At 41.7% G+C, this 26504-nt stretch overlaps 2 protein-coding genes and 1 non-coding gene across 7 annotated transcripts in view; 2 read left to right on the top strand and 1 right to left on the bottom strand.

Annotated features, from left to right (window-relative positions):
- Nucleotides 1-2281: 2281 nt before the first annotated feature.
- Nucleotides 2282-6361, top strand: RPL30 (ribosomal protein L30). Of its 2 annotated transcripts, XM_063327254.1 has the most exons (5): nucleotides 2282-2409; nucleotides 2501-2557; nucleotides 3512-3657; nucleotides 4784-4914; nucleotides 6196-6361. In XM_063327254.1, the coding sequence occupies exons 2-5, from the start codon at nucleotides 2537-2539 to the stop codon at nucleotides 6243-6245; spliced, it is 348 nt and encodes a 115-aa protein (XP_063183324.1). In that variant the 5' UTR covers nucleotides 2282-2409; nucleotides 2501-2536; the 3' UTR covers nucleotides 6246-6361. The 2 variants fall into 2 exon arrangements, with proteins under 2 accessions (XP_063183324.1, XP_063183323.1); XM_063327253.1 differs by lacking the exons at nucleotides 2282-2409; nucleotides 2501-2557 and having other exon boundaries at nucleotides 3482-3657.
- On the top strand, nucleotides 5792-5926 carry LOC134512359 (small nucleolar RNA SNORA72). Its single transcript, XR_010070095.1, has one exon. It is a non-coding gene; the product is annotated as a small nucleolar RNA SNORA72 (small nucleolar RNA).
- Nucleotides 6362-6906: 545 nt separating the features above from the next.
- MATN2 (matrilin 2) overlaps nucleotides 6907-26504 on the bottom strand; it is a 79448-nt gene continuing 59850 nt past the window's right edge. For 2 of the 4 annotated variants that reach the window (XM_063327249.1, XM_063327250.1), the window contains exons 15-27: nucleotides 24613-24735; nucleotides 24396-24518; nucleotides 24183-24305; nucleotides 23829-23951; nucleotides 23502-23624; nucleotides 23238-23360; nucleotides 22959-23081; nucleotides 18760-19173; nucleotides 16025-16177; nucleotides 11769-11840; nucleotides 11089-11199; nucleotides 10748-10843; nucleotides 6907-8214 (exon numbers count right to left, since the gene is read on the bottom strand). In XM_063327249.1, coding sequence (XP_063183319.1) covers nucleotides 8162-8214; nucleotides 10748-10843; nucleotides 11089-11199; nucleotides 11769-11840; nucleotides 16025-16177; nucleotides 18760-19173; nucleotides 22959-23081; nucleotides 23238-23360; nucleotides 23502-23624; nucleotides 23829-23951; nucleotides 24183-24305; nucleotides 24396-24518; nucleotides 24613-24735 — 1760 coding nt within the window. In that variant the 3' untranslated portion in view covers nucleotides 6907-8161. The remainder of the gene's footprint in view (nucleotides 8215-10747; nucleotides 10844-11088; nucleotides 11200-11768; nucleotides 11841-16024; nucleotides 16178-18759; nucleotides 19174-22958; nucleotides 23082-23237; nucleotides 23361-23501; nucleotides 23625-23828; nucleotides 23952-24182; nucleotides 24306-24395; nucleotides 24519-24612; nucleotides 24736-26504) is intronic. The other 2 variants (XM_063327251.1, XM_063327252.1) reach the window with 2 other exon arrangements.

The following is a 26504-nucleotide window of genomic DNA, read 5'->3' as shown; positions in this document are numbered from 1 at the left end:
TGACCTGCCTTCCCCCATGCTTTAATTCTCAAACACCTGCATGGTAAATGCCCATCCACTCCCAGCTGCTGATTTTTAACAAAACAGTGGCTGTAAAATACCGTTTAAAGACCTTTGGTGGGGCCAAAGCTTTTCCTTCCTTCTGTGTTGCTTTCAGCTGACTCGGACTGGCCCTTTGCCTTTATAAAGGACATTTTATGGACCACAGACCCGAGGAGTGACTGTCATGACAACAGAAGGGAGATTTGGGGGGTGAGAGACAATACTGCCCATTTCTGCATGTATTCCTCCCCCCGATTCTTTTTCCACCCAGACTTAGGGACAGAATTTGGGGTCCAATGACCAAAGTGTTTGTCAGGAAATACAGGGGTTTTTTTAAAAAACACATCACTGTAAAAAACTAGTTTTAGAAGCTCTTAAGGAACGTACTGCATTCTCCCCTAATCTGAGCAGAGGTTGCAAGGGTACCCGTGAAAACAGCTCCCTCTCCCGGAGCCATGCACGGCTCCCACATTTTGCAAGATAAAATAAAACCTGGCATAGTCAGTTGAAAGGAAGCGCACCGAGGACTTCAGCAGGCCCCCTGAGCTTTATATTCTTTTGCCAGGATCACATCCAACCAGGTAAAAGTTTGAAGAATTAAAAGTCACAATTTGATCGTAGCAATATAACAGCAGCAATGCACCTGAGTGCTGGGACACAGAGAGGAAGCAGAACAAGAAAAGAATGAGATGTAGAATGGAGTTTCCTTTTCAGCTGCCAAAGAAAATAAAAGCTTGAACTACACTTCAAAATTGATTTAATTATACTCTGTAAAAGGCTGAAAATTATTTTGTTTCAGCAAGTGAAAATGGACTTCAGGGACAGACCAAAATGTAACATTTTTATACTATTATTTATATATTACATATATTATTTCTATGTGCTTAATCTAGAAATTATTCCCAGAGGACTTTACAATTAGAGATGGACCAATGTCTGAGTTTCACCTGGGATATTTAAGCTCCACTTGAGTTTGGTGATATTTTTTCTAACATACCTTTATCTCATCTTTATCTCAGTGTTAGCAGCTTAGATCTTAATCTAGGTGCTGAAATAGATTGGACAAAACCTAAGGTTGTTAGCCAGTGTCTACAGAGAAAAAATAGTTGGGATCATGGTGTGCATTTTCACCAAAGGTTGCTTGTCGCTGAGAAGGTTATCCTGTTACAAGTATTTTGAGCATGAAGAACATGAAGTCATACCAGTAGAAGACTTGCTGTCCTGTGGGTGGACCCCTGAGCCTCCTGCTCGGTGGGTGTCGCAGGGGAACCCCCCAAACCCACACCCCAAACACCTGCATTGCTCACCCCCACAATGCCCCGGCAGGCGCCAACTGAACTGGTGCTCGCTGCTCCTCCCTGCACCCACCCGGGGTGGCTGTCCCAGGCCGGACACCACTGTGGCATCAACTGTTCTTAGCCTGAAACTGAGAACCTCCCGTCATAGCCATGTTCACAGCTAGTGCGTGTGTGTTCAGCGAGGTGATTTTCAAGCTGATGCTTTCCAGAGCCCACAGGGGGCAGGAGAAGGTTTCTCTGCACCGTGACTCCAAGACTTCAGAGCCGAGCCTGAATCTGCTAATACAGGCAGCCTCAGGCTCAGAGCTATTCCCAAACTCAGTGTCATAGAATCACAGAATGGTTTGAGCTGGAAGGGACCTTACAGATCATCTAGTTCCACCCCCCCCTCCTGCCCTGGGCAGGGACACCTCCCACTAGACCAGGCTGCTCAAAGCCCCATCCAGCCTGGCCTTGAACACTTCCAGGGATGGGGCCTCAACTTCCCTGGGCAACCTGGGCCAGTGCCTCACCACCCTCAGAATAAAGAATTTCTTCCTAATATCTAATCCAAATCTCCCCCCTTTCAGTTTAAAGCTGTTTCCCCTCATCTTATCGCTACGCTTTCTGATAAAGGGTCCTCCCCCATCTTTGCCCTAGGCCCCCTTTAGGTAGTGGAAGGCCGCTGTAACTCCCCACACCGGCCCTGTGGCAGCAGTGACATCTCCACAGGGAACGGGAGACTCAGGACCCTTGAGACTCTCCCCGTAAGGGCCTTCCTTGACCAGCACCTGACGCCTCCCACATGGCTGTGACGGGAAAAGGGGGCATTTAAAATCGCTCCCTGAAACACGGGAGACTGACGCGGCTGGGGAAGGGGAGGGCGGACAAAAGCGGGCGGCCACACAACCCCGCAGAGCCTACTGCGCCGCCATGGCGGCCCCCCGCCGCGGCACGTCAGGCTGGTCCCGCCCCCCGCGCCGGGAAGGCTGCGCGCGGCTCTCGCGAGACCTGCGGCGCGGTGATCCGCGATGCCTTGTGGGAGCCCGGTCCTTTCTGGCGGCCCGGCCATCTTGGCGGCGCGTCTTCGGTGAGTGGGGCTCGGCTGGGGCGGCGCGGGCGGGCGCGGAGGGGCCGCTGCCGGCTGCTAACGCCTCCCCCCGTTCACCGCTCTCTTCCAGGTACCGTCCGACGCGACCCGACGGTAGGCAGCAACAATGGTGGCCGCGAAGAAGACGGTGAGTGGGAGCCGGCCGCGCCGGCTTCACGTGGCGGCGGCCCGGCCTCGGCCGGCGGCGGGCGCTGCGCGGGAGGGGGCGGCGGAGGGGGGTGGTGAGGCAGAGTGGGCCCCGGCGAGGTCCGGGGCAGGGGCAGAGGGCAGCGGGAGGGCCTGGGCACAGCCGGAGGGGCCTGTTGCGGCCCTCGCCGTGCTCTTCTGGCACAGGCTGCCAGCCGCGCCCTGCGGCCGCCTCCCCCCGGCTTCTCTGTCCTCGGTTCCCTCCTGTGTACTGTCCCGGGCTGCTTACAGGGCCCCTGTGCTATCTGGAGGAAGGGGGAGCTGGTGCTGAGTTCGTAGTGCGGGTGGAGGTCGGCTTTTGCATTTCCTGGCCTTTTTCTTAGAGCGACTCTGGCACCTGTGGGTTTCTTGTAAGATGGTGGTGTGCCTCCTTGCAAGTGCACTTACCTGTTGCCATCAGCACCACATTATTCTGTTGGAATGACGGCTCATATTGCATGTATCTGCTTGTTTCTGCTAACTGATATAACGCTAGTAGTGTGCGCCCCGGGAATAGACATACCCCAAATCTGGCTTACATTTGCAAGGCAGTGGTAGTTTTTACTTGGACTTGACTAGCTGAGCTTTGTTAAAGGCTTGTCAAGTACATCCAGATATTACTGATTAACATAGATAGCAGCAACAGTCCTTTAAGATGTATTTTTCTATTGTAAGACACGTGGGTAAGAGGTATATTCATGAAGTTGGGAAAATGTAGTATCAGCAGTCCCCTTCTGTGCAAGATTTCTTATACTCATGGTAGGCTGACTCTTCTTATTCTGCATTGCAAATCATAGGGAAATTATTAAGAGATTGCTTGTATTTGGAATTCCTTTGTTTTCTTATATTCTCTGCCATTTTGTGAAATGTAAAGTAATATCCAATAATGTTTTTCTACATTTTTTTCTTTTTTCAGAAAAAGTCCCTGGAGTCCATAAACTCTAGGCTTCAGCTGGTTATGAAAAGCGGTAAATATGTGCTAGGATACAAACAGACTCTAAAAATGATTCGGCAGGGCAAAGCCAAGTTGGTCATCCTAGCCAACAACTGTCCTGCTTTGAGGTAAGCAGATGTATGAAAAAACAATTCCTTTTAAAACTAAGACCGGTTCTTTGTACAAGTACCGTGTATACTTCATGTTAATTGCTACAGTGAATGATTAATGCAGAGTACTTTGCTGGCATATTCCAGAGTGCTATGAAATAAGTGTGATGGGTTGCTTGGTGTATAATGATTTTAGGTCTGGATGGGTTGAAATGCTTCCCAGTGTTTTTCTAGCTTTCTAATTCAAAGAGTTTGCACTAACAAAGATACTGTAACTATTCAGCTATACTGTAGCTATTCACACTGTGATAGCATTCGGCTGAATTCCTGTGTTTTTTCAAAGTAGTATATTGGAAAATAATTTTACAGGTAGGAAAACTGGCAATTGACACTGATTTAAAATATTTGAAGCACACAAAATTTGCTGTCTGAGTTATAAATTCCTGACCTGAGGTATAAGTTCCTGGCCAGTGAAACTGTTTTTTTTGGGGAAAAATCTTTACTACCTTCCTTACGTTTTCCTTGTTGAATTTCTGTTCCCTTTTTGTCTTCAAGGGATATTGACAGATTCAGGAAACTGCAAATGCAGAAAACCAAAAATCAGATAATTGAGAAATGGCAGGACTGTTAGAGTAGGCAACACATTAGTGGGGATCCCAAAAATGTTTGAGGAACTATATTGACCACTAGAGTCTCCTGATGGAAGTCAGAAGAGAAGGGCGTATAGATTGACTCAGTTTCTTTCACAGCTAGCAGCAGTCAGATCTCAGTTCAGCATCTGGCCACTGGGTATCAGCATTAATAAGGGGCATTGTTTATGCACTTTGGCTTAGCTCCTGCAACCTTCCGGAAGTGTGCAAGTCCTGAATCCCCTTATTTCCTATAGAAATAAGCATGCGTAGGAGCAACCTTAAGTTGCGCTCTGAAGTGGGTTGCTGTTACATACCTTCAGCATACTTCCGGATCAGGGTTCTTGAGCCACAGCACAGTAGTGATGTTGCCTGGGAAGGAACAAATGTGGTTTTCTGGGTGGGAAGGAAAACTGTAAGGTTTAAGTGTGATTGGAGTTAAAGCTGCTCTTGCTGTTATTACAGTCAGTCAGAATTGTTTGTCAGTACTGTAACACCTCGTTCTTGAATTTCAGAAAATCGGAGATTGAGTACTACGCTATGCTTGCCAAAACTGGTGTCCATCATTATAGCGGCAACAACATTGAATTGGGCACAGCCTGTGGAAAATACTACAGAGTGTGCACGCTGGCTATCATCGACCCAGGTATGTCTCTTCTGCAGGGTAGTGACCAAATGGGTATGGATCAGTGGTTCCTCTGTTCACCTGTGAGGAGCAGCACTGAACTGAGCAAGTAATGTGCAGGGGTGATGACATACTTTGCTGTCCTTTTGCTTTGGGTTTAATTCTTAGTTGTAATTTTCTCTGACAAAGATTCAGTTCTTTTGTGAGTCCTAGGTTCTTAGAACCTGGAATTACTGCTGCTTATATTTGCGCATAGCTCCCGTTATTGCTAAATGCTGTAAGCGTGCATTTTGTCTGCCTTTCGGTCTGTAATGAGGTTTCAGTGCTGGAAAGCAACTTCATGGTATGTGTTTCTGAGCCCAACAGCTTGAATATGGGCTTGTGCAACATGCTGTGGGCATCAACCTTGTTTGACTGGTCTTAATCTAAGACAAAGGATTGTGAGTTGCTCTGCTTCCCAGGGTGTTATATACAAAAATAATATATGCAGGTGGATACTAATGCAGGCTTGAAAACTATATTAAACATTTCAAAACTGTAAATCTGCGTGTAAATATTATGATTCAGTAGCACTCTTTGTCCAAGAAAGTTGCTCGAGTTCCTCACAGAGATCGCTAATTAAGTGACTTCTCATTCTCTTTCCAAAATCTTCTAAGAGAAGAATCGGTCTTTTGTTCTGTTTGTTGACCAAAATGCATGCACAGGGATTTAATGATGTCTGTAATAACTTTCACAGAATGTTCTCCAAGTGATGTCAGCTTGAATTCACTGTTTCTTCAGAAGACTTTATTTAGCTTGCTTGTATTCAAATACCAGCTGTAAACTTAATTTTCAAAATGTTACTTTTAGGTTGGGCAAGGGGGGCTAACTGTGTGCAAGTAAATATTATTGCTCTGTAATGCGAATATTCTCGCTGTCCTGATATTTTCGTGATCAGGGGAGGCTAGACATTCGCTATATTAAAACTATGCATTGTGTCCTCCAGGACTAGATTGTTCCTCTAGTACTGGTTTTGTAAATGCTAGTGACAGGTACATAATTATTGTAAAAATACTGTGTATGGATTAGCAAAATACAGTTACGAGTACTTTTTTTATCAAGCCATGAAAATTACTTGCTTTTTTTCTAAACAGACTGTCTTTGTATTGCTTTTAAGTTGTTTTCTGTTTGTAGAATCAGTTTGTTGTTGGGTGGTTTTTTGTTGTATTTTGATTAATTTTTTTAACTCTTTGACTTATTCCTGAAAAGAGACCTTTCTGTGGGTCCTCTTGTAACAATGTTTTTTTGGTGTTTTTTTTACAGGTGACTCTGACATCATTAGAAGCATGCCAGAACAAGCCAGTGAGAAGTAAATGCTGTAAAGGTGTTATTTCTGCAATAAAACTGGTTACAGATTTGTTTTAAGAAAAATTTGTATTACACCTTTGCTGGTTTTAGGGAACAAACTATATAAATGAAGATTCGTTACTACTGCTGTGTTTCCTGTTCTGTTAGAAATAACCTTCACAGGACAAAACTTGCCTGTTTCTGTCTCTAGAAGTTGTGGATCTTGAGAGGTAAGTGGAGTAAGGCTTGATCATGGCAAGTATGGTGCCAAATCTCAACAGGCTAGGGCTTCCTTAGTTTTTGCTTTTGGAGTGCTAATGCAAAAACAAGTCATAATGTGAGGTATAGTAGCAAATTTGGGAGGTTGGTGGAGGGACCCAAAAGGGTTTACACTAAAAATATTTGCACTACTTTTACCAAATCAATTACACAGTACTACTGCTGCAAATTATCCCTTTTGTCTTTTCATTCCAAGAGAATATATATCTGTCAGATAGCAAATAGGATAGCTGCTAGACATGGTAACATTTCAATAAGATACCAATTAACTTCTCAGCTGATTTTAAATTAGTCCTCTTTTTAAAAAATTTTTTGAAGATGTTATGTTAGACAGATAAGTTGGTGTTCTCAAGTTACCATTGCTGAAGACATTGGTATCTTACAGATTTGAGCCTGTTCTGTGTGAGACCATGACTGCAGGATGTTGCTTCTTACTAGTGGTTATTAATTGAGGTGCCAGTGCTTGGCTGACATGCAATAAAAGAAACACATAATGAAAATCAATATGTACCAGTATCCTTGCAGAACTTGCATTCTGTTTGCCAAAGTATGCTGAAGCATATTTGAAGCTTGCCGTTATGTATCCATTCACTCTCATTAGCTTATCTGAGATTTTTGCTGCAACTACTTCTGTTTCTGGTACAGAATGGATGAAGTTGTATATTTCCATTTAGAGATAATAAAGAGGCAAACCAATGTGTGTTACAGCAAAGGAGGAAGCGCTGGTGTCTCTACCTGTTCAGCCACAGGTGTGGGTCAGTTCAAGAGATAGTTCAGCTATTGCTCTTGGTGTGAAAGGAAGGTTAGCAGCAAAGTGCTGTTGCTGCCAAGAGGAAGGAGTAAAACATTAAGGCACTTCAGTTGGCCAGAATGGCTGGAAGCAATTTGCTGGTTTCGTTTGTGTTTGACAGACAGGCGTATAGCTAGTTGTATTGCCCAAAGAATGATTTCATAATTAAAATATTAGTTGCATTCAGGAAAGTTAGGGAATAGCTGCATGCTGACAAAGACAGTAGGGAGAAGTTACATTGTCTGGATGTGGTAAGAGGAAAAGTACTTGAAACATCAGATTCTGATACCGTGATAATCCAGCAAACTTCCCACTTTGCCCGCTTACTTTCATCACAGTTCCGACACAAATATATAAATGTCTATTTTTACTTCCAACTGATTTCAGTAGTCTACTCTGGTTGGAAGAATATAAGTGAAACCTAGTTGCTGTGAATGCTGTCCCAACTTGTTCTGGTTTTATATGTGTATGTATATATAGAACTGTATGTATCCACACAGTGCTTCAAATGCTAGCAGAGTGGAGGAGGGAAATACAGAAAAGCAAGCCAAATAAATTCATACCCTCAAAGTACTCCAAAACATGGAGGTTTCACTTCAAAAAAAATAACAGCATTTTATTATTTTGCGTAGCTTATTTCAGTTATTTAGTTCTGCTTAGTTAGAATTTTTGCTAGTTACTAAATTGCTTATATTTAGAAAAAATTCATTATTATCTGCAATCAATGAAAGACAGAACACGTAGTATATAGATGCAGGGATCCAAAATACTCTTTTCAGTCTCAGACACAAGGATTTGTTATTTTACTTTGAACCAGTTTAAGAAAATAGCTCTGACAAGTTTGTGTGTATAAATATACAGTATATATTTTGATCAGTATTTTAGCCTGTTTTCCAAGTCTTCCATTCTCTTCGTCATTTCTTCCAGTAGACAAAAGTTAAGGAAAGACAGCTACTGACAGCAGGCATTAATAGAAAAACAGTGTCAGCTGCCTGATTGCTATGCTCCATAAACTTGCTCTTGTTTCTCCTCTGTTACTCTCTCTGACTCCCGGTAGTTTCTGATCTAATACTCCCCTGTATTTTCTTGTTCTGCTTTGATCAGCTGATTTGAGAAAGCTATGTGAAGCCCCATTCATTAATGGGCATACCTTGACATGGCGTTCAGGCTGCAGCTTATTAAAGAGGCTGGTGGTTCTGTAAACCGCCCATTTTCCTCTATTGTAAAGGAGAAGCTGAATATTTATCTTAAGTAATGCTGTTTAAAAAATGTTTCACTTAATCACATGGAAACTACATGTAAGCTAATAGTAGATTATAAAACTGTATGGAGCTCCATGACTGCAGCAAGAATGTCTGCTCATGATCTTATATTCCTGCCCTGTAGTGGTGTAGCATAGGGTACTGTTTTTACAAAGCCAGTGGTTTACAGACAGATGTGGAGTAGAGCACAACAAGCTCCATGGGACCTAGGGCTGCCTCCATTGGAAGTAAACTGTAGCAATGCAAAGCAGTGATAAGCATTGCTTTCCCGGTAAGCACCTTCAGCTGACAGGAATGCTATGTGCTGCAGGAGGAGGTTAGATCCATACTGCTTACACCTCTCCAAGAGCCATGGTAAGGCTGGAGCTAGGGGATGCTGAGAGGAAGAGGGCACCTAGCATGAGAACTGAAGGCCCACCTTAAAAGGACTAACTTGCTCCACCCCACTCTTTGCTTTTTTGTCTAGTGTCTTGATTTCAATGTTTTAAGGTCTTACATGAGGCAAAATGGAGACCTGAACATACAAAAGTGGGATCTTTGACAAGAGGCTGTTACAAATTGGTTAGGGTAGACAGGCAAATTGAATTCAGCCTTGTGCTGCCCCTGACTCCCATCGCATTGAAAGCAGAAGAATATATCCCCTTGCTAGTAAGGAGCAAGAGTGGGAGTCTTTCTTGGACTCTAACAAAAAAAAAAATCACAGGTTTGCCTGCTCAAATTGGAAAGCAAAAAGGCACGTGTTGCTAACCTGTTTTCTTTGATTCTGAGTAAGCTCAGACTTCCTCATAGCCCTGCTGCAGGAGATTACAATAAAGAGGCTAATGCTTCTGCTGAAGGGGGAAGGAGTGGTCTCCTTTCTTGTCAGCAGCTAGGTTGGAACTGCACATGTCTGGATAACGCTCTAAAGGATGTGGGAAATCACCTAGAGATTTTTCTCCAAAGTCATTTTGAGACTTTGGAGAAGTCCTTTCAGAGAAGTATAAATGTTGATGAGCATTTGAAGCACCTTGCAATAACCTTATGCAATAGCTTTCTCCCCCTTTATGAAGTAATTCTACTTTGCATCAAACAATTTAACGTGACTCAAGTCATCAGAACATGATTCCTTAAGCTACCCACTGAAGGATTCACTTGGGAAGGTGGAACATATAGTAAGGCTGGCTGCTGCAGCTATACAAAATAGCTGGAGGTAAGGTCCGAACTGGTAGGCAATATTTTGCATCAGGTTAAGAGTGCTCTCTGGTCTTGCCTGCTCTCATGACCACCAAGGGCTCTGTTACCCTTACTCTGGACAGACTGTTAATGCCACAGGTTCCTCAGTCGGAAGCTGCTATTGTCTAGGAAACACACTGTTACGAGCTGTTGGTGTCACTGCACTCTGCTTTGCAGAAAATAAGTACTTGTTGATCTTGCACACAGTTACAAAACTTAAATAGAAGATGTGATGTCATCTTGCTGTTTATTTGATTAGGCAGAAGCAGCTTTCATGAAGAAAATAGAGGAATTTCCTGCATAAATACTGCATGATGCAAAATATTGCAGAAAGTTGTATTGCCAATCTGCTGCTGTTGTCTCCTGAGACATCTGGTGGATGTTACAGATGGTGTAAAGGCTACTGTACTAACAGCTCCCTCAAAAAGACAAACTTAACTTGTGGGGGGGAAAAAAGCTATTGATCTGCACATAGCTAATTTTTATCTGTGTATTTTCTTATGCAAAATTAATCAGTCCTCAGAATCCCTCTTTATTTGGAGTATTGTTTTAAATGACTCACTGCATCTGGTGCTTCACCAGGCAGTTCAGAAGGGAAACATCTCCTGTATTCTGACTCCTGCCACCAGTAAATGCTATTTTGGTACCATCTGAAGAACTAATCCAAAGCAAAGAACATTAGTCTTGAATTTGAGCAGTCATTTCTTTGCTGTCCCTGAAAGTGTTTACTGTTAGGGATTATTAAAAGTTAAGATCCTTATATATCCTGATGTTTTGGTCCCTACTATGAAGGAGAGGCAGATTTCAAGTCTTAATCTCCAAGAAGCAAGGCTTTTAACGCTATCTATTAAGTAGTTTAGCTTTTCATTATAGTAGACTGATTTGAGCTATGGAGACAGGTTAGACTTGATGTGCTATAACTATTGTTTCTTTTAACCTGCCCCCCTTGTCTCATATGTAAGAAACAATTATTCTGAAAGGATATATCGTTGGGTGAGTCTTTGTACTTCATTGGTCGCATAGTTCTGGAATGTCATGAAGTTTTCACACTTGCACTGATCTTTATCTTTTGAAGCTTTTGCTGAAAAACAGAAACAGTCAAGCATAGACTAAATGCTGAATAAATCGAATGGGGTGGGTAAGGAAATGACAAGGACTTGTAAATGCAGAGCAGGTTTAATACAGCTTCCTGTTCTCAAAACAGGTCAACATCCAAAGGAATGCTCTGGGGCAGACTTTGTAAATAGCATAAAACAGCACACAACACAGAGGGCTATATATTCAAAAAGCGGTCTGGATGATTCTAAACAAAGGTCACCTGATTACCTGTTGTTCTTGTTGAATGAGTGTGACTGTCTTCAAAAAGATACTTGTGGTGTACTGCAAGATTGGGACAGGCAATGACATCTGTGATGGCTATTGTGGTTGATTCAGGTCCTGCAGGAAACCCCCCAAAAGTCTAAAAATCAAACCCACTTCACTTAATTATACAGCATTTCTTTTTCTACTCACATGCACAGAGTTCTCCTTAATTAGTGAGTAATCTCACTGATTGCAGTGAGGATCATTCATGGAGAGGACTAGGGATACAAACATGTGAAGGAACCTAGCCGTTAGGCTGTATTTACTGTATACATGATTTAAGTTGTGGATTGCAGAACTGAAAGGGAGTTGTGAAGGTTCCTGTGAGAAACAGAAGTGATTGAAAGCTGAACATGCTTTAAAATATCAAGCACAGTTTTGAAGTACAAGTTTCCCCATGAAGTAATTCATTTGGATGGTGTAAGAAGCATGCGGCCATGCATTTGTTACAGTGGCACTCAAATTTTTTTTGTATAAAGTAGATTTGAATTGCAGAAAGGAGGGTGGCTTGGAGTGGGGTGGGAAGGGGAATGGGACGAACACATCTCATAGATTAATTGTTAGGGTTCTATAGAAGGCAGCAGGAAGAGGCAACTTAGCAATCATCTGGGGAGACAGCAGGACACTGAGTTAAAACAGCCAACCTGAAGGCTGTGGACCAGTCTTGTGAAACCTCCCAGATGCCGGATCCTGCTGGTGAGCTGACTCTTTCAAGGCTGGTAGAAAGAAATTGCCAAAAGAAAGGAGATCACAAAAGGAGCAATAAAAATGTTCGTATTCAATGTTCACGTTCCCTAGAAATGGAGATGTTTCTCACCAGTAACTTGGTATTTGTCTCTCATAACACTTGGACAATGCCCCATACCTGTGCAGTTTAGAAGAGGTCCAGTGTTGATGGCAACTCCAGGACACGCCCTTCAACTCGGACTATCAGAGGAGCTCTTCCTAAACCAGAAGTGCTTTACAAATAGATAATCAGTAGTAAAGCAATCTGAAATAACAGCAACCTACTCTGTTCCTTAGTGAAAATTCTTGCATGTTTCATTGTCATCTGTCAGTCCTTTTGGGTGAACTGTATAAGAATAAAAACTGCTTGGAGAAGGAAGAAATTTCTTGCTCTCCTTCAGTTTTCCCCTTTATAATGGGAAATACCGATCAGGGCGTTTGGAGTGTGTAGGTGAGAGGGGTGCAGTAGAGTTTGTTTGATGCGCTACACTTATAAGCAAGAATACAAATTTCTAATTCACGAAGTATGGCCTTTAAAATGTAGGAATTTATTTCAGACTCCACATACCCATCTTCTTAATCAAAGGGTATCCAGAGAGAAATGGAAACCTATTTTGTACATATGTACATATATATATTTATGTTTTAAATGTAGAAGTCATTTTGTGCACTATCCCTTTCTTGCCGCAAGAGGGTCATGTAGAGGCAGCTTTGGTTCCTTAGGAATGGGCTCCTTTTCTAGAAAATAAATGCTTCACCCTCACTTAACTGTGGAGCCCTCAGTGGCCCAGATGAGCTGAAGAACATACATTTAACAACTGCACGACTTGATCAACTGTGCCAGGGGGTGGATGGAGCATGTGGGACTCCCTCCCTGCAAATATACCCAGAGTTCCTTCACTGAAAGTGAACGTGTGAGGGTAAAAGGTGGTGGTGCAAACTCTGCTGATACGCCATGAACATGCAGTGGAGAGGTGGAAGGTGCTTCTGGGCCCTACAGGTTGGTTATAGCTATTGGGATCTCTGTTGGCCTGGTGGATTTTGACAGATGCACAATAATATGCAGCTGTGCTAAGGTGCACTGGGAAGGAGATGAGACCCTCCGGGCTAGGGGCTGGAATGCCTGAGCACGAGGAACAGGGAATGAACAGAGATGAGTGAGTGGTTGAGTAAGAAGAGTTCGGTGGACAGAACTACAATATTTGGATACATCAAAAAGTCTGTGCGGGAGCCAGCTGGTGGAAGGAACACAGGTTTTGGAGAAGAGTTCAGGGCAGAGAGGTGTGGGATAAGATCATGAGGTAAGGAATGAAACAAACTGGGTGAGGAGTCTAGCAGAAGAATGATCAACTGGGAACAAGGATGGTGAGATTTCCAGTGTAGGAGGGAAGAAACCTAAGATGAACCTTGAGTATTTGACCCTGGGTAATGACTTGCTCCAGAAGTCTAGAGGCTGTCTAGGAAGAGAAAAGGAACTGACCTGGAAAGTTTGAGCTTTGGACACTGGGCTGGTATAGACAAGTAATTGGGATTCAGCTGTGAGGGCCAGGAGAGAAGTCTGATGGATACACTGGTAGAGGTGTGGCAGAAGGTCTCCAGTTGGGGATGGGAACTGGGCATTTCAGAACCTCCTCTTCAGGCTTCAGAAACTGGTTGGGGCCCAAAGATTTCTGATCTCATCAGCTTTGTAAAGCTGTGAATAATCAGACAAGTAGCAACAAAGGCTGCTAACTCTAACCGAGTCCCTTGCTGCAGTCAGTGCCATGAACGTAAATATTCAATTTTGTTGGGAAACAATGATGAAGTTGCGTGTTTGTTTTTAGTGGTCTGTTTTCTAACAAAACCTAAGTATTGTGTTAGGAAAAGCCTGTGAGAAAGTGTCTTCAAAAAAGCGTGTCTTCAAAAGCAGTGGCTGACTATTTGAGCAGTGAAAACGATCCGCAGTTTGGAAGGAGAACAGAATGTTAACCAGCAGGCTGCTGAGTACTGTCATCTGATCAGGAATGGGGTCTTGTGACAAAAACAGTATGTGACCATGTAATTAAAGGCTTCCATAATGCACATGCTCAGAACAGGGGTGAAGAGGCAATCATGATGAGTGCGTATTATATATGACATTGCTGTAGCCTCGTTAGTGCTTCCACTCAGATGAGAAATGAACATTAACCAAAGCAATGAATGGGAACCTTCCGACTGAATTCCCCTCAATAAGAGGCAAAAGAGAAAACACCTTTTTTTTTTTTTGCTACTGGTCATCAAGAATAATTAATAGTAATCAGCAGCTATTCTACAAGGCTGATGCTTTCTTGCAGAATGAAAGGAAAAAACCTTACCCCTAAAGAGATTTGAAGGGCTCCTGCTTTGCTTGGAAACATGCAGCCCATCCACAGCTGGGACTGGGGATGAGAAGCTTTGTCAGTGGAGTCCATGAGGTTCAGAGGGTCTCCCACTGCCCTCACAGGCTGGAGCCTCCAAAGTCCTCAGTTAAGGACCAAGGCTGGAGTAAAAATGAAATTACTGCTGTTGCAAAGGAAGGAAATAATTTTGGTTGTAAACCAAAACAGAGGGGGGAAAAAAATAATGAACTTTCAGCTTGTGTAACAGTGTTGGAGGCCGAATTTCTGTTGGAGTGAGTTGATGAGCAACAAGTAGTCCTGGAGTGTCCAGAAAAACAAGGCTGGGTCAGTCCTGAGCTGGCAGGTGTGAGGCATTGCCTGTTGGTTGGTGAGAGAGGAAGAGGAGGACAGAGGCTGAGGCACCAGCTTTGCCCACTTACTAGAGGTGCAGTCTAGAAACTGCCACAAAGGGGCAGGATTTACTTACTTTTCATATGGTAAGAAACGTAGTTTAAAAAAAAAAAAGAGAAAGAAAAGAAAAGCATGGTTGCTAAATGTTGCCGTGGGTACCTGAAGGATGCATTTCCATCACCGAGCTCTGGGGTTTGCTAATGAGTGAGAATTATTATACCGCTTGCCAGATAGTTTTGGCTTTGGCGTCTCCCCAGGCTTTTAAGATGACATGCTGTCATCAGCAGATTATCTGCCTAATAAGAAGGTTAATTTAACAGACTTAGTTTCGTGTTATCGTGGTATTTTGAATTTCAGAAAGATGGAACTAGGACTTCTTAGGACAGAGAGAATAACAAAGAATATACAAGCTAGGAAACATTCTCAAATTTTTTTTCCAGATTGTTCCTTGACATGTGTATGAGGAAGAAATGCACTGCTGCTTGCCAGCCAATTTTACACAGTGACGTTAAAGATGAAAATAAAACCTGTTTGCATTTAATTCCAAGAAAAACAACCAAATAAAATCTAGTGAAAATCAAATCATCTTGCACAATTCTAGTGCTATGACTACTATTATATTCACAGCGACGTTTCTGAATTTTACTTCAGGTACCAATTTGAATGTACAAATAATACTGAGTCCTGGGAACGTGTGAGTGGGAGAGACTTATTGTCCTCTCTCTGGCTGAACAGCTTTCGTCCCAGCTCACATCCCCCCTTCCCCTTGCAAAACTTCAGCTGGGAATGTTTATATAGAGGCTGCTTGTGCCAGAGTGAGAAAGGGTGCTTTCTGGAACGAACCTCCCACATTTGTGGAGTAAAACTTGGAGCTTATGCATAACTGAGATCCGCTCTTTGTAGCTGTGAATGTATGTTCAGGGAACTATTTTTAGTCTTCCATAAATATGCACAACAGGTCTTGATTATTTGTTTTGCTGTGGTTTAGATTTTTGCCACTGGTCTTAAGAGTAATTTTTTATTCTCATTAAGACATTTTTAAATCCCTGATTATTTTTCCACATTCCTAATGAAGTAGATCATGCTTCTTTGGCGGGGTGGGGTTCGGTGCATGGCTGACTTAACTGTAGAAACAGAAAGGGGAGGGAGCAATGGATTCTTCTGGGCACAGAAGTGTACGTTTTATGCAACCTTTATGAAAATAGAGGAAAGACAATTATTATATACCTTTACCTGGTGATAGAATAAGGGTCAATATTCCTCACATATTAAAGGGCAGAAAAAGTACCATGAATGACTTATGCCTTGCAGTGTCTGACACCAATGATCTATCACCTACGGTATGACACTAATTGTCTTTTTAGGCCTGCAGAAAACCTATAAGCATTCATTCCTCTTCTATCTCAGTGAAAGCAGAATACTGTTACCTTCACAGATTTGGGCTCTTAGCTCTTCACTGATGTCCTCCATAGCTGTGAAATCCTCAGCATAGAAGAGATGTTTATATGATGGCTCAGAAGCAATTTCCAGCAGTTCTTCCTCAATTGCTTTTCCTATTCCAATGGCATAGATAATTATACCTAGATTCAAAAGAAATTGCACATAATTATTACATCAGCAGTTCTAAACCCTTGTTCTTCCACAAAAGGAAAATATGAGCATTAGTCGTTTTAAAGAAAGAGAGAAAGGAGAGCACAAGAAATGTATGTGCCGTGTAACTTCAAAATAGGTTTTGAACAGGCTTAATATGTGTAAGTTATTGAGAGATGTGTAGACACTCACTGCTTTGCTGTAATTTAATCGTTTTTAAGTTAAAGAGATGACAGTTGCCTGGCCACTACTGATAGTAAATGAAGCCAGAAAGAGCACTGCAAAACATCGAAGAGAATCACACAAGACAGCCTCACAGTTGCACGGAAAGTTCCTGGTTTGTGTGTGTCTGGATACATAGGGTGTGTGCAATAAAGCTAATTACTGGGTTGATGGGAAGACCTGTTATATATTAGAAAATGGGGCAGAATCCTGAAAGATGGCAGTAATTTTTTTAGAAAAATATAAATACTTAGTGTTTCATCAAAATCCTCAGAGCACGTTGAGACAATATTCTTGCACTCTAAGGGACACTAGTGGGCTGGGAGGCACTGCAAAGTGCCCAGACCTATGAGGGTAAGAACAGGGGAAAACAGCTGATTTGTGGGGCTACCAGAGAAAGAGCCTCACAACAGGGATGCTCGGGACAAGCATTTCCCCAGCAGAGGTGCTATGGAGAAAGTAAGTGAGGATTTGTAGTTTTCTTCCCTCTGAAAGCAGGGAAGGAAGAAGTGGGTCACAGCCCTCTCACCGGGCAGATTTTAAACAAGCATTGAATACAAAACAGTGATCTTCAATATTGCCTTTTTCGGCAGTTATTTGTTTTTATTCTCGTGAACATATGATCTGATATAACATTTCTCTTTATGTCAGTTCTGGCTTAGAAACTGTCCAGAACTATTACTGATTTTGTGATTCACAATACAACTATTAGCTTCATGGTATTTCAAGCTCTTTTATAGGATTCAAGAGCAGAAGCTGCCTTCTCAGCTAGTTGGTTTCAGATAAAATGGGATGAGGATGTTTGGTAACTCTTTATTATCATGGGGTAGTAACTGCTACACACTCACTGAATTGCAACTTTAACCTTTTTGCTGAAGAATCCTGCACCTGATAACATCATAAAACACGCATTTTCCAACTCTTTAACATTTAACGTAAGCATTTCCTTACTTTTCGTCATGAATCTGCCTAGCATTGCACTTTAGCCAGGAAAGTAAAACATCCACCAGAAGCTGATTCAGTTCAATGAATGGGCCACTCATGCTGAGGTCTGTTGCTTTTTAAAGACTTGGAGATATCAGTGATAAAGCATTCAAGGCCAATTTCATATTCAGCATTACTACATTGCCTACGCTGCAGTTACACAGGGGATGGATTTGGCTTGTAGCATTACAAATATCAGTGTAAGCAATCCGGAGCTGAGGCTTCATTCAGCAAGTAAGCAAGGTTGGCTTGCATTTCTTTCCTTCTTCAGTCCTGTAAATCCCCCATGTACTTTCCCAGATCTCACTAGTTAGTGTATACATCTTTGTTTTTGTTTTTAATATTTAAAAAAAAAAGTTTGTTTTTACCTCATTGTAATGTCACCCTTCTTAGAACACGGTCTTCTCGTATGCTTGGGCATTTTTCCCTTTTCTCCTTACAGAGAGGTATCAGTCCTGGCCAACACTACACTAATCATGTATCAAGTTATGATTGATAAGTCAATAAAACAAGAACAGCAAAAAGATGTGCAGCATCTTCTAAAGTCTGGCTGTTTTCTCTGTTTGGTGGGCTCTCCGCTATGGTTCTTAAAGCAGTTTCTTATAAAAAATAAAAAACGTTTTGCAAAGAAAATGTATCCTTTATTTTCTTGAAAAGTTTTGAAAATTTACAGTTGACTGCTAAACATCTGAAAAAGTTCTGATTTCTGGTACAGGTGTCCTAGAAGATGGATTTCTGCCCAGACATATTCTAAATTGAAAATCACCAGTTTTCAGTCACATTTCAGCATATCACCTGATAAGGCACATAGAAACAGAAAGATAGACAGCACTACAGCTGTATCCTTTTGTAAAGATGACCCATCTTTCTTCCAGAACACCATCGGCACTATAAAATTGACTAAAAATACAAAATATATGTAAATAAAAATATAACATAATCAATTATTACCATAGTATTTCTCAGGAGGATAGATTTCTGTGTTTTGAAGAGACAGGTTGGTGGGGTTTTTTTATTGTTAAAATTTTTGATGAAGTTCCCAGTGTTCCCAAATCTCTGTATGAAATGTCTACCCTTAGTGGGTCTGTTCAGGGGACTGTATGGCATGCAAGGTGGGTGTCACGGAACCCCAGTGGTGAGACACTCATCATGGGTCCCACACTAGGGATGACATACGTGCCTTCTAGCAAAGGCTCCTCTGAACACCAAAGATCCAATGTTCTGCTACAGTGGTCACTGTACTAGCCAGGGTGCTATGGCAAATCCTCTCTTGATTATCACATACTGTAGCACATCCATACTCCTACCACATCTTGTTTCTAACAATATTTGCCTTTTAGAATGAGTCAAAACCATCTCCACTTACCATTTTGCTTTGCTCTAGCAGCCCACTCGGAGACTTCATCTTGGGCTCGTCCATCCGTAAACACAATGGAGATTCGAGGGACGTTTGCTGAAAATGGTCTTGCTCCCTCTGCTTCCGTGAAGCTTCTCTCAAACATTTGCTTCAGAGCCAGTCCTGTCATGGAACCTCTCCCCATGTATTTCATTTGTGATACAGCTTTCTTCATGTCTTTGGCTGAGCTGAACTGCCTTAATGTAAACTCTGTGCGAACTTCAGTGGAATACTGAAGCAAACCAACTCGAGCAGCTTTGGGTGAAATCTCAAGTGAATCCAAGATTCCCGAGACAAATTGTTTTACAATGTCAAAGTTATCCTCTCCGAGACTTTTTGATCCATCAATCACAAACACGAGGTCAACTGGGCCTTCAGTGCACCCTGTGAAATAAGCAGCAGAGTGTCCAGATCATGAAAAAACTCCACAAGCTGAAAAAGGGACCTAGATACCCAGGGACTGGATAAAGTCAGAGATCATCTAGAGTACCTTGTTCCTGGCTCATCCGACTTTGCCAGTGTGTCTAAAGATGTGTACAGTCTATATCAAAAGCTAAGAGGTGTGCCTATGACCAAGAGTTTAACAAAAATATAATCACAGTGAATACTTACTGAGACATACTACTTTGCAGAATACTACAACTCTTAAAAATACAGCAACAATCAGCAAATTTTAAGAATGACTGTTAAGTGGAGAGAACTGTATAACTGAACATAGCTAGGATATAGAGACAGAGTTGCCATAATTTTCTTCCAGGCATAGGCCAGTATGCTAACTTTACATTTGTGTAGATGACCAGCACTGAAAGAAATGGAAGAGAACCATTGGAGCTGCATTTGTGTTGCAGAAGTAGCAAAAAAGTAAAGGTGGTACAAAGAAATGAGTCAGTGAAATATATAAGGTGAAAATATAAGGTGAAAATCCAGGAGTCATATTTAGAATGACAGGGAACAGTGAGGCAAACGCTAAAGAGCTTGGGGAAGGCTGAGCCAGAAGAGAAGGGTTAGGTAGCCTGCCCTAGAGCTTAGGATGAGGTTCAAGCCTGGAGATGAAATTCAGATGATGCACATGTTTTCATAGCACAAACGTAAACCTCTAGTGGCAGAAAACCAGCTAAAAAACTATAGGTGAGAGAATAAATGCTAGAAACGTGCCTAGCTGCTAAACATGGATCAGAGTTGTTTATATAATTTTTTTTTTGCTTGTAGCTCTCTAAAGCTCTTGTAATTAGAAGGCTTATGTATTGCTGAAATTAACCTTTTCTGGTTTACCCATGTCGTGGTTTCCTCTGGGATGGAGTTAACATTTTTGCTAGCAGCTGGTGTAGTGCTATGTTTTGGATTTTGGATGAGAAATAGTGTTGATAGCACACTGGTGTTCTTAGTTGTTGCTAAGCACTCAAGGCCTTTTCTGCGCCTCACACCGTCCTGCCAGTGAGCAGGCTGGGGGTGGACAAGAAGTTGGGAGAGGACACAGCTGGGACAGCTGACCCCAACTGACCAAAGGGATATTCCATACCATATGACGTCATGCTCAGTGTATAAAGCTGGGGGAAGAAGAAGGAAGCGAGGACAGTCAGAGTGATGGCGTTTGTCTTCCCAAGTAACCGTTAGGTGTGATGGAGCCCTGCTTTCCCGGAGATGGCTGAACACCTGCCTGCTGGCAGGAAGCAGTGAATGAATTCCTTGTTTTGCTTTGCGTGCAGGCGAGGCTTTCGCTTTACTTACTAAACTGTCTTTATCTCAACCCGTGAGTTTTCTCACTTTTACTTTTCCGATTCTTTCCTCAATCCCGACCAGTGGGAGTGAGCGAGTGGATGCGTGGTCCTATCTGCCAAATGGGGTTAAACCACGACAACCCATTAAAGCTGGGAGTTTGTCAGGAGACTGACAAATTTGGAGTTCTTATACTTTTTGGCAAGTGCACATGCAAAAATCAAAGCAGTTTGTAGGCACCATGCATCCATGACAAGGTTGGGGAATTTAGGGACTGAAGAATGTCTGTGAAGCTGCAGACTGGTTCTGCCAGGTATTTTTTTTATTCTGGAAAGCAATTGCCCCAGCAGGCATTAGACTGCTGTGCTTTGTGCAAGGGTCTGGCTGCAGAGATGCTCAGCTCTGATTTGATCAATGTAACTTCCAGGGAGAATTTGCCATACTAAGAAAGGTAAGATTTGCATCTTAGTCCGGACCAAATGATCTTTGACCTCCACTCATCTCTGATATTTGTATAGTAAGAATGCTGTACCCGCTATACAAGGGAGAATTATACAGCAGATGTTACTTAGACTGCAGAAATTACTGAAGACGTCTGTTACCAAGTCAATATAGGAATAAGGACTTTTTAGCTTTAAAGCTTGGGCTTTTCTTAGACAATAGATCTGTTTTAAAACTGCTGTCCAAGAATTCCTTTCTGCAGTCATTTGAGGAAAAGATGTCTCATGCATACGAAGGCAACGGAAATGCAATGAACATGAATATCAGAACCACCTCAGTGTCATTGCCTAAGTCAAGATAGGGCAGCGGTTCATGGTGAATGGTTTTAGTTAGGGTTGAGATCATCGAGTCCAACCACACACGCACAAAACCCCCCCCTACAATCTCTGCCACTAGAGCATGCCCTGAAGTGCCAAATCTACGCATTTCTTAAATACCTCCAGGGATGGTGACTCAACCACCTCCCTGGGCAGGCTGTTCCAGTGCCTGACCACTCTTTCAGTAAAGTAATTCTTCCTAATATCTAACCTAAACCTCCCCTGCCGCAACTTCAGACCATTTCCTCTGGTCCTGTCATTATTCACTTGAGAGAAGAGGCCAACACCCATCTCTCTACAGCCTCCTTTCAGGTAGTTGTAGAGGGCAATGAGGTCTCCCCTCAGCCTCTTCTTCTCCACACTAAGCATGCCCAGCTCCCTCAGCCTCTCCTCATATGACCTGGTCTCCAGACCCCTCACCAGCCTGGTGGCTCTCCTCTGGACCCACTCCAGCACTTCAATGTCCCTCTGGTACAGAGAGGCCCAGAACTGAACACAGCACTCGAGGTGAGCCTCACCAATGCTGAGTACAGAGGCACGATCACTTCCCTACTCCTGCTGGCCACGCTATTCCTGATACAAGCCAGAATGCTGTTGGCCATCTTGGCCACCTGGGCACGCTGCTGGCTCATGTCAAGCTGGCCGTCCACCAGCACCCCCAGGTCCTTTTCTGCTGGGCAGCTTTCCAGCCACTCTTCCCCAAGCCTGTAGCGTTGCTTGGGGTTGTTGTGACCAAAATGCAGGACCAGCACTTGGACTTATTAAACCTCAAACAGTTGGCCTTGGCCCATCGATCCAGCCTGTCCAGGTCTCTCTGTAGAGCCTTCCTACCCTCAAGCAGATCAACACTCCCACCTAGTTTGGTGTCATCTGCAAACTTACTGAGGGTGCACTCAATCCCCTCATCCAGATCATTGATAAAGATACTAAACAAAACTGGCCCCAAAACTGAGCCCTGAGGGACACCACTGGTGACCGGCCGCCAAGAGGATTTCACCCCATTAATCACAACTCTCTGGGCACGGCCATCCATTCAGTTTTTAACCCAGTGAGGAGTACACTTGTCTATGCCATGATTCGGCAGCTTCTCCAGGAGAATGCTGTGGGGGACGGTGTCAAAGGCCATTCTTTTGGTAATAACAGTCTCCCCAACTAAGGCATCCATTTTTGCAGAATAAATGTTTTTACTGAGTTCTAGCAGAAGAATTTCTCCTCCAAGTATTACGGGGTGATGAAATAAATGCATGTCATACTCTAAGCATGTCATGTTAGAAGATAAGCAAACAGAATTAATGGTATTTTAAAATGGAGTATATAAAGATAAAAGCTCCACAGTATACGAATCTGATTAAAGTGCACATTCCTTGGTAATAAGATTTCACTTTGGCTTTTTTCCTGATGTTTGGAGAGAATTATTATCGTACTTGATGCTATACCAAAACAACTGTTCCATTTGTTCCAATTGTTTCTTGCTTTCGAGAGCATCAAGTTAATTGTTCAAGGCATTTTCCATCACACTCACATGTGGTTTGGGCTTTCAAATATTATATAATTTTTGAAGTGAGGTATTTGACATGAGGTCAACTAATTTTAGAAATCAAAGAAACAAATGCTTTCTAAATAAAATGTACTTACTTCTGCATGTTTTCTGATCCTCTTTTAGTACATATCCCTCCTGGCATTTGCAGATGTATGAATCGTCATTATTAACACAAATATGTTCACAACCATGGGCAACCGATTGGCAGACATCTTTATCTAGAAAAAAATTGAAATATTTATATGTATTCTATTTAACGTATTTATAAATTCAAAGACTCCAAACATGATATTTGAAGAATGTGTGACAAAGGAGTAGAACATCTTTGTTCATTTACGTAGCAATGCCAGAGAAGAACATATTGAGTTACTTACTTCGACATGTTTTCCCATCTTGTCGCAGGACAAAACCCTCATGGCACTGACAGCTGTATGAATTGTTATTATTAATGCACACATGTTCACAGCCATGGTCAATGGATTTACACATGTCTTTATCTGAGAATTTTTAAGAGAATTTCCTTATTAGACAATTTCTCAAATGCAAAACAGGCATGCACAAGCTTTGAGAGAAATTAAGTCTGTTATTTCTTTTATGACTGAAAAAACATATTCCCCATAAAAGTTTCAGCTACTCACTCCTGCATGTTTTCCCGTCTCGCCTCAATATAAATCCCTTGTGACACTGACATGTGTATGAATCGCCAGTTGGAACACAGACATGTTCACAACCATGGTTGACTGTTTTGCAGATATTTTTACCTTGGAATAATGAAAATTATATTTAGCACAGTTAGCTAGGTAAATAACTTTCACAAAATGTAAAAATTATGGCAATAATCTTCCATGAAGGAGCTCACTTCCATTAAGTTGATTCTATATTAAAGACACAAATAACACACTGCCGTTGCATACTGTGTTTCATTAACAGATCAGGAAGTACAAAACAAAGATTAAACAACTTACTCCTACAAGTCTTCCCATCTTCCCTCAGTGTGAAGTCCTCATGACACTTACAGATATAGGAATCATCAGTATTAACACAAATATGTTCACAGCCATGGTCAATTGAGTTGCAAACATCTTTATCTGAGACGAGAGGATGGCGTTTGTGAGGTGAGGTTCGTTAGGGAGAGATAATACCCTTTATTAATCAGCTCAAATAGTTGGAAATCACAAATGTACACATGTGCAAACACTCACAGCCACAACACTTAAAAGTTGTGGCTCAACTTTTAAATAAAATAAATACATACTTTAAATAAAATAAACACATACATACTTAAATAAAAACATACTTTTATAGCGCAGGCTACTCACATCTACATGTCTTTCCATCTTCCTTCAGTATGAATTTTTCACGACACTTGCAGACGTAGGAATCTTCAGTATTCACACAAAGCTGTTCACAGCCATGGTTGACTGAATTGCAAACATCCTTGTCTGCAAACCGAAGAGTTGGTAGTCAACATACATCATCAGAGGCCTTGATTATATGTGTAATTCATCAAATTAAGTTCTCATGCTACTTACTTTTGCAGGTTTTCCCATCTTCTCTCAGTAGGAACCCATCATGGCATTTGCAGATATACGAATCATCGGTATTAACACAAACATGTTCACAGCCATGGTTGACTGATTTGCAAAGATCTTTATCTGAAAACACATGACAGCTCTTGCTGGTTAATGCATTTCTACACAAGCATAAGCCTCAGATAAAAAGTATGCTGATAAATATCAGACTACTTACTTTTGCATGTTTTTCCATCTTCTCTTAGCAGGAATCCCTCCTGACACTTGCAAACAAATGAATCACCAGCATTAACACAAGCATGTTCACAGCCATGGTTGACTGATTTGCAAATATCCTTGCCTGGAATAGTTAGATAATATTTAATGTGGTTTGCTAGTTAAACTTTTTTATAAGTACAAAGACTGTAGGGGTAATCCCAGGAGCAAAGAAAGATGGAAGCCTGCAAACTGAAAGCAAATCTCTGGCTAGTTAAATGATAGACAGCTTAGCGTACATGGAGCATAGGTTCTTTACCATCTGAGCAGAAAGAATTGCATGGTTTTGATGGCCTCCCACTGACAATAAATCATTTTAGGACTAATCTGACTAGATTAAGGAGGAGTTTACATTAAGAGCAGTAAGAGTGAAAGGAGGGAATAATTTAGTACTGTCATTTAGCACAAATTCGTGCTGCTAAAACCAAAACTAAGCAAAACACCACAGGACACGAAGAAAAATAATTCTTTAACATCCTTACATCAATGCCAAGAGTCTGAATAAACAAACCCCAGAAGAATAGGAACTACTCATTTAAGAGGATAAATAAAATCTAACTGGTATTGCTGAAAATTGATGGGAGGATTTGTATGACTGCAATGTTAAAACCAGTTGGTTAAAACCTCTTCAAGAAGGACAGATGGGGAGAAAGTACAGAAGTGGAGCCATCTATCAGCATTCCCTGTTTCTTTTTCACTGCCACACAAAAGAAAATCTTCTCAATTGCTAATGGAGAACTACCTTTCCACAGGAAGTAGAACAGTACTGACAGCCATGTTTACATTGACTCTGCAGCAAAATACTTAGGTTTAATGTGTAGGGAAGAAAACCATATTTTTACAAGAACTTCAATCTGAGCCAAATTACCTGGAGGTCTCATGCTGCCAATACAAAAATTCCCAAACCTACTAGAGAAGACAATCTTCTAACTCAACAAGTATTACATTTAAGACATAGCAATCTAAACTAGATCCCATTATAGCAGATAAACAAGAAATTATCATTTAAGTAAAAATTAGCATCAGCTTGTACATAGCTGTGTGCAACTCAAACACATTTGTTGTTTATAAATAGAAACAAATACAAACCAGCAGCAGACATGGCTATTACTTCAAAAGGATGAATTTTACATAGCTGAAAGCAAATATGAGCCAGACTATTTTGGGATGTGGGGGAAATAATACAAAAAATAATAAAAGAAGTGAATGATTGCACTATTTAAGGTTATTTTGCTAGATACCCCCCCAAAATGTAGTCCCATAATCTAAAAAGAATGCCAGAGTAGTTAAAAAAGCAACCTCATCTAGAAATTGAGAACAGCTATAAGATTCGAATAATGATTGAAAGAAAGGAACATAAAAAGAAAGGAACATAAAAATATTACAAATCTGAAAACACTGAAATAATAAGATAAAAGACAAGGGGGTGCATGGCCAACAAAATAAAGGGTAGTGTGGGTAAGTAAGTTATTCAAAGACTATTAGGAACAAAAAAAATTCTAACAATGTATTGTTAATTAATACATAGAAATGGTAGAATTGCCAGTCTTAATGCAGAAATGTTACAGATATTTAGTGAATTCAGATCTGAACTTATGAAACAGGCTACCCATGATATTGCTGGAGTGAAGAGTTTCATCAGCTGAGAAGTAGGTCACAGAGCACCTACCGAACACACACATATTTTTAAATCAGTAGCTCCAGATAACTTGCAGCAAAAAGTTGTAAAAGACCTGGCTAAAGAACGCCCTGGATGCTTAGTGTTATTTTTCAGTAACTTAGAACTCCGAGGAAGCCCCAAAACACTGAGCAGCCTCCATCCCCAGTGTATGCATGCACACTAAAAAAATACTA

Source organism: Chroicocephalus ridibundus, chromosome 2, assembly GCF_963924245.1.
Source record: "Chroicocephalus ridibundus chromosome 2, bChrRid1.1, whole genome shotgun sequence".
NCBI classification, from domain to species: domain Eukaryota; kingdom Metazoa; phylum Chordata; class Aves; order Charadriiformes; family Laridae; genus Chroicocephalus; species Chroicocephalus ridibundus.
The sequence above is the reverse complement of the archived record's forward strand: the minus strand, read 5'-3'. Positions and strand labels throughout refer to the sequence as shown.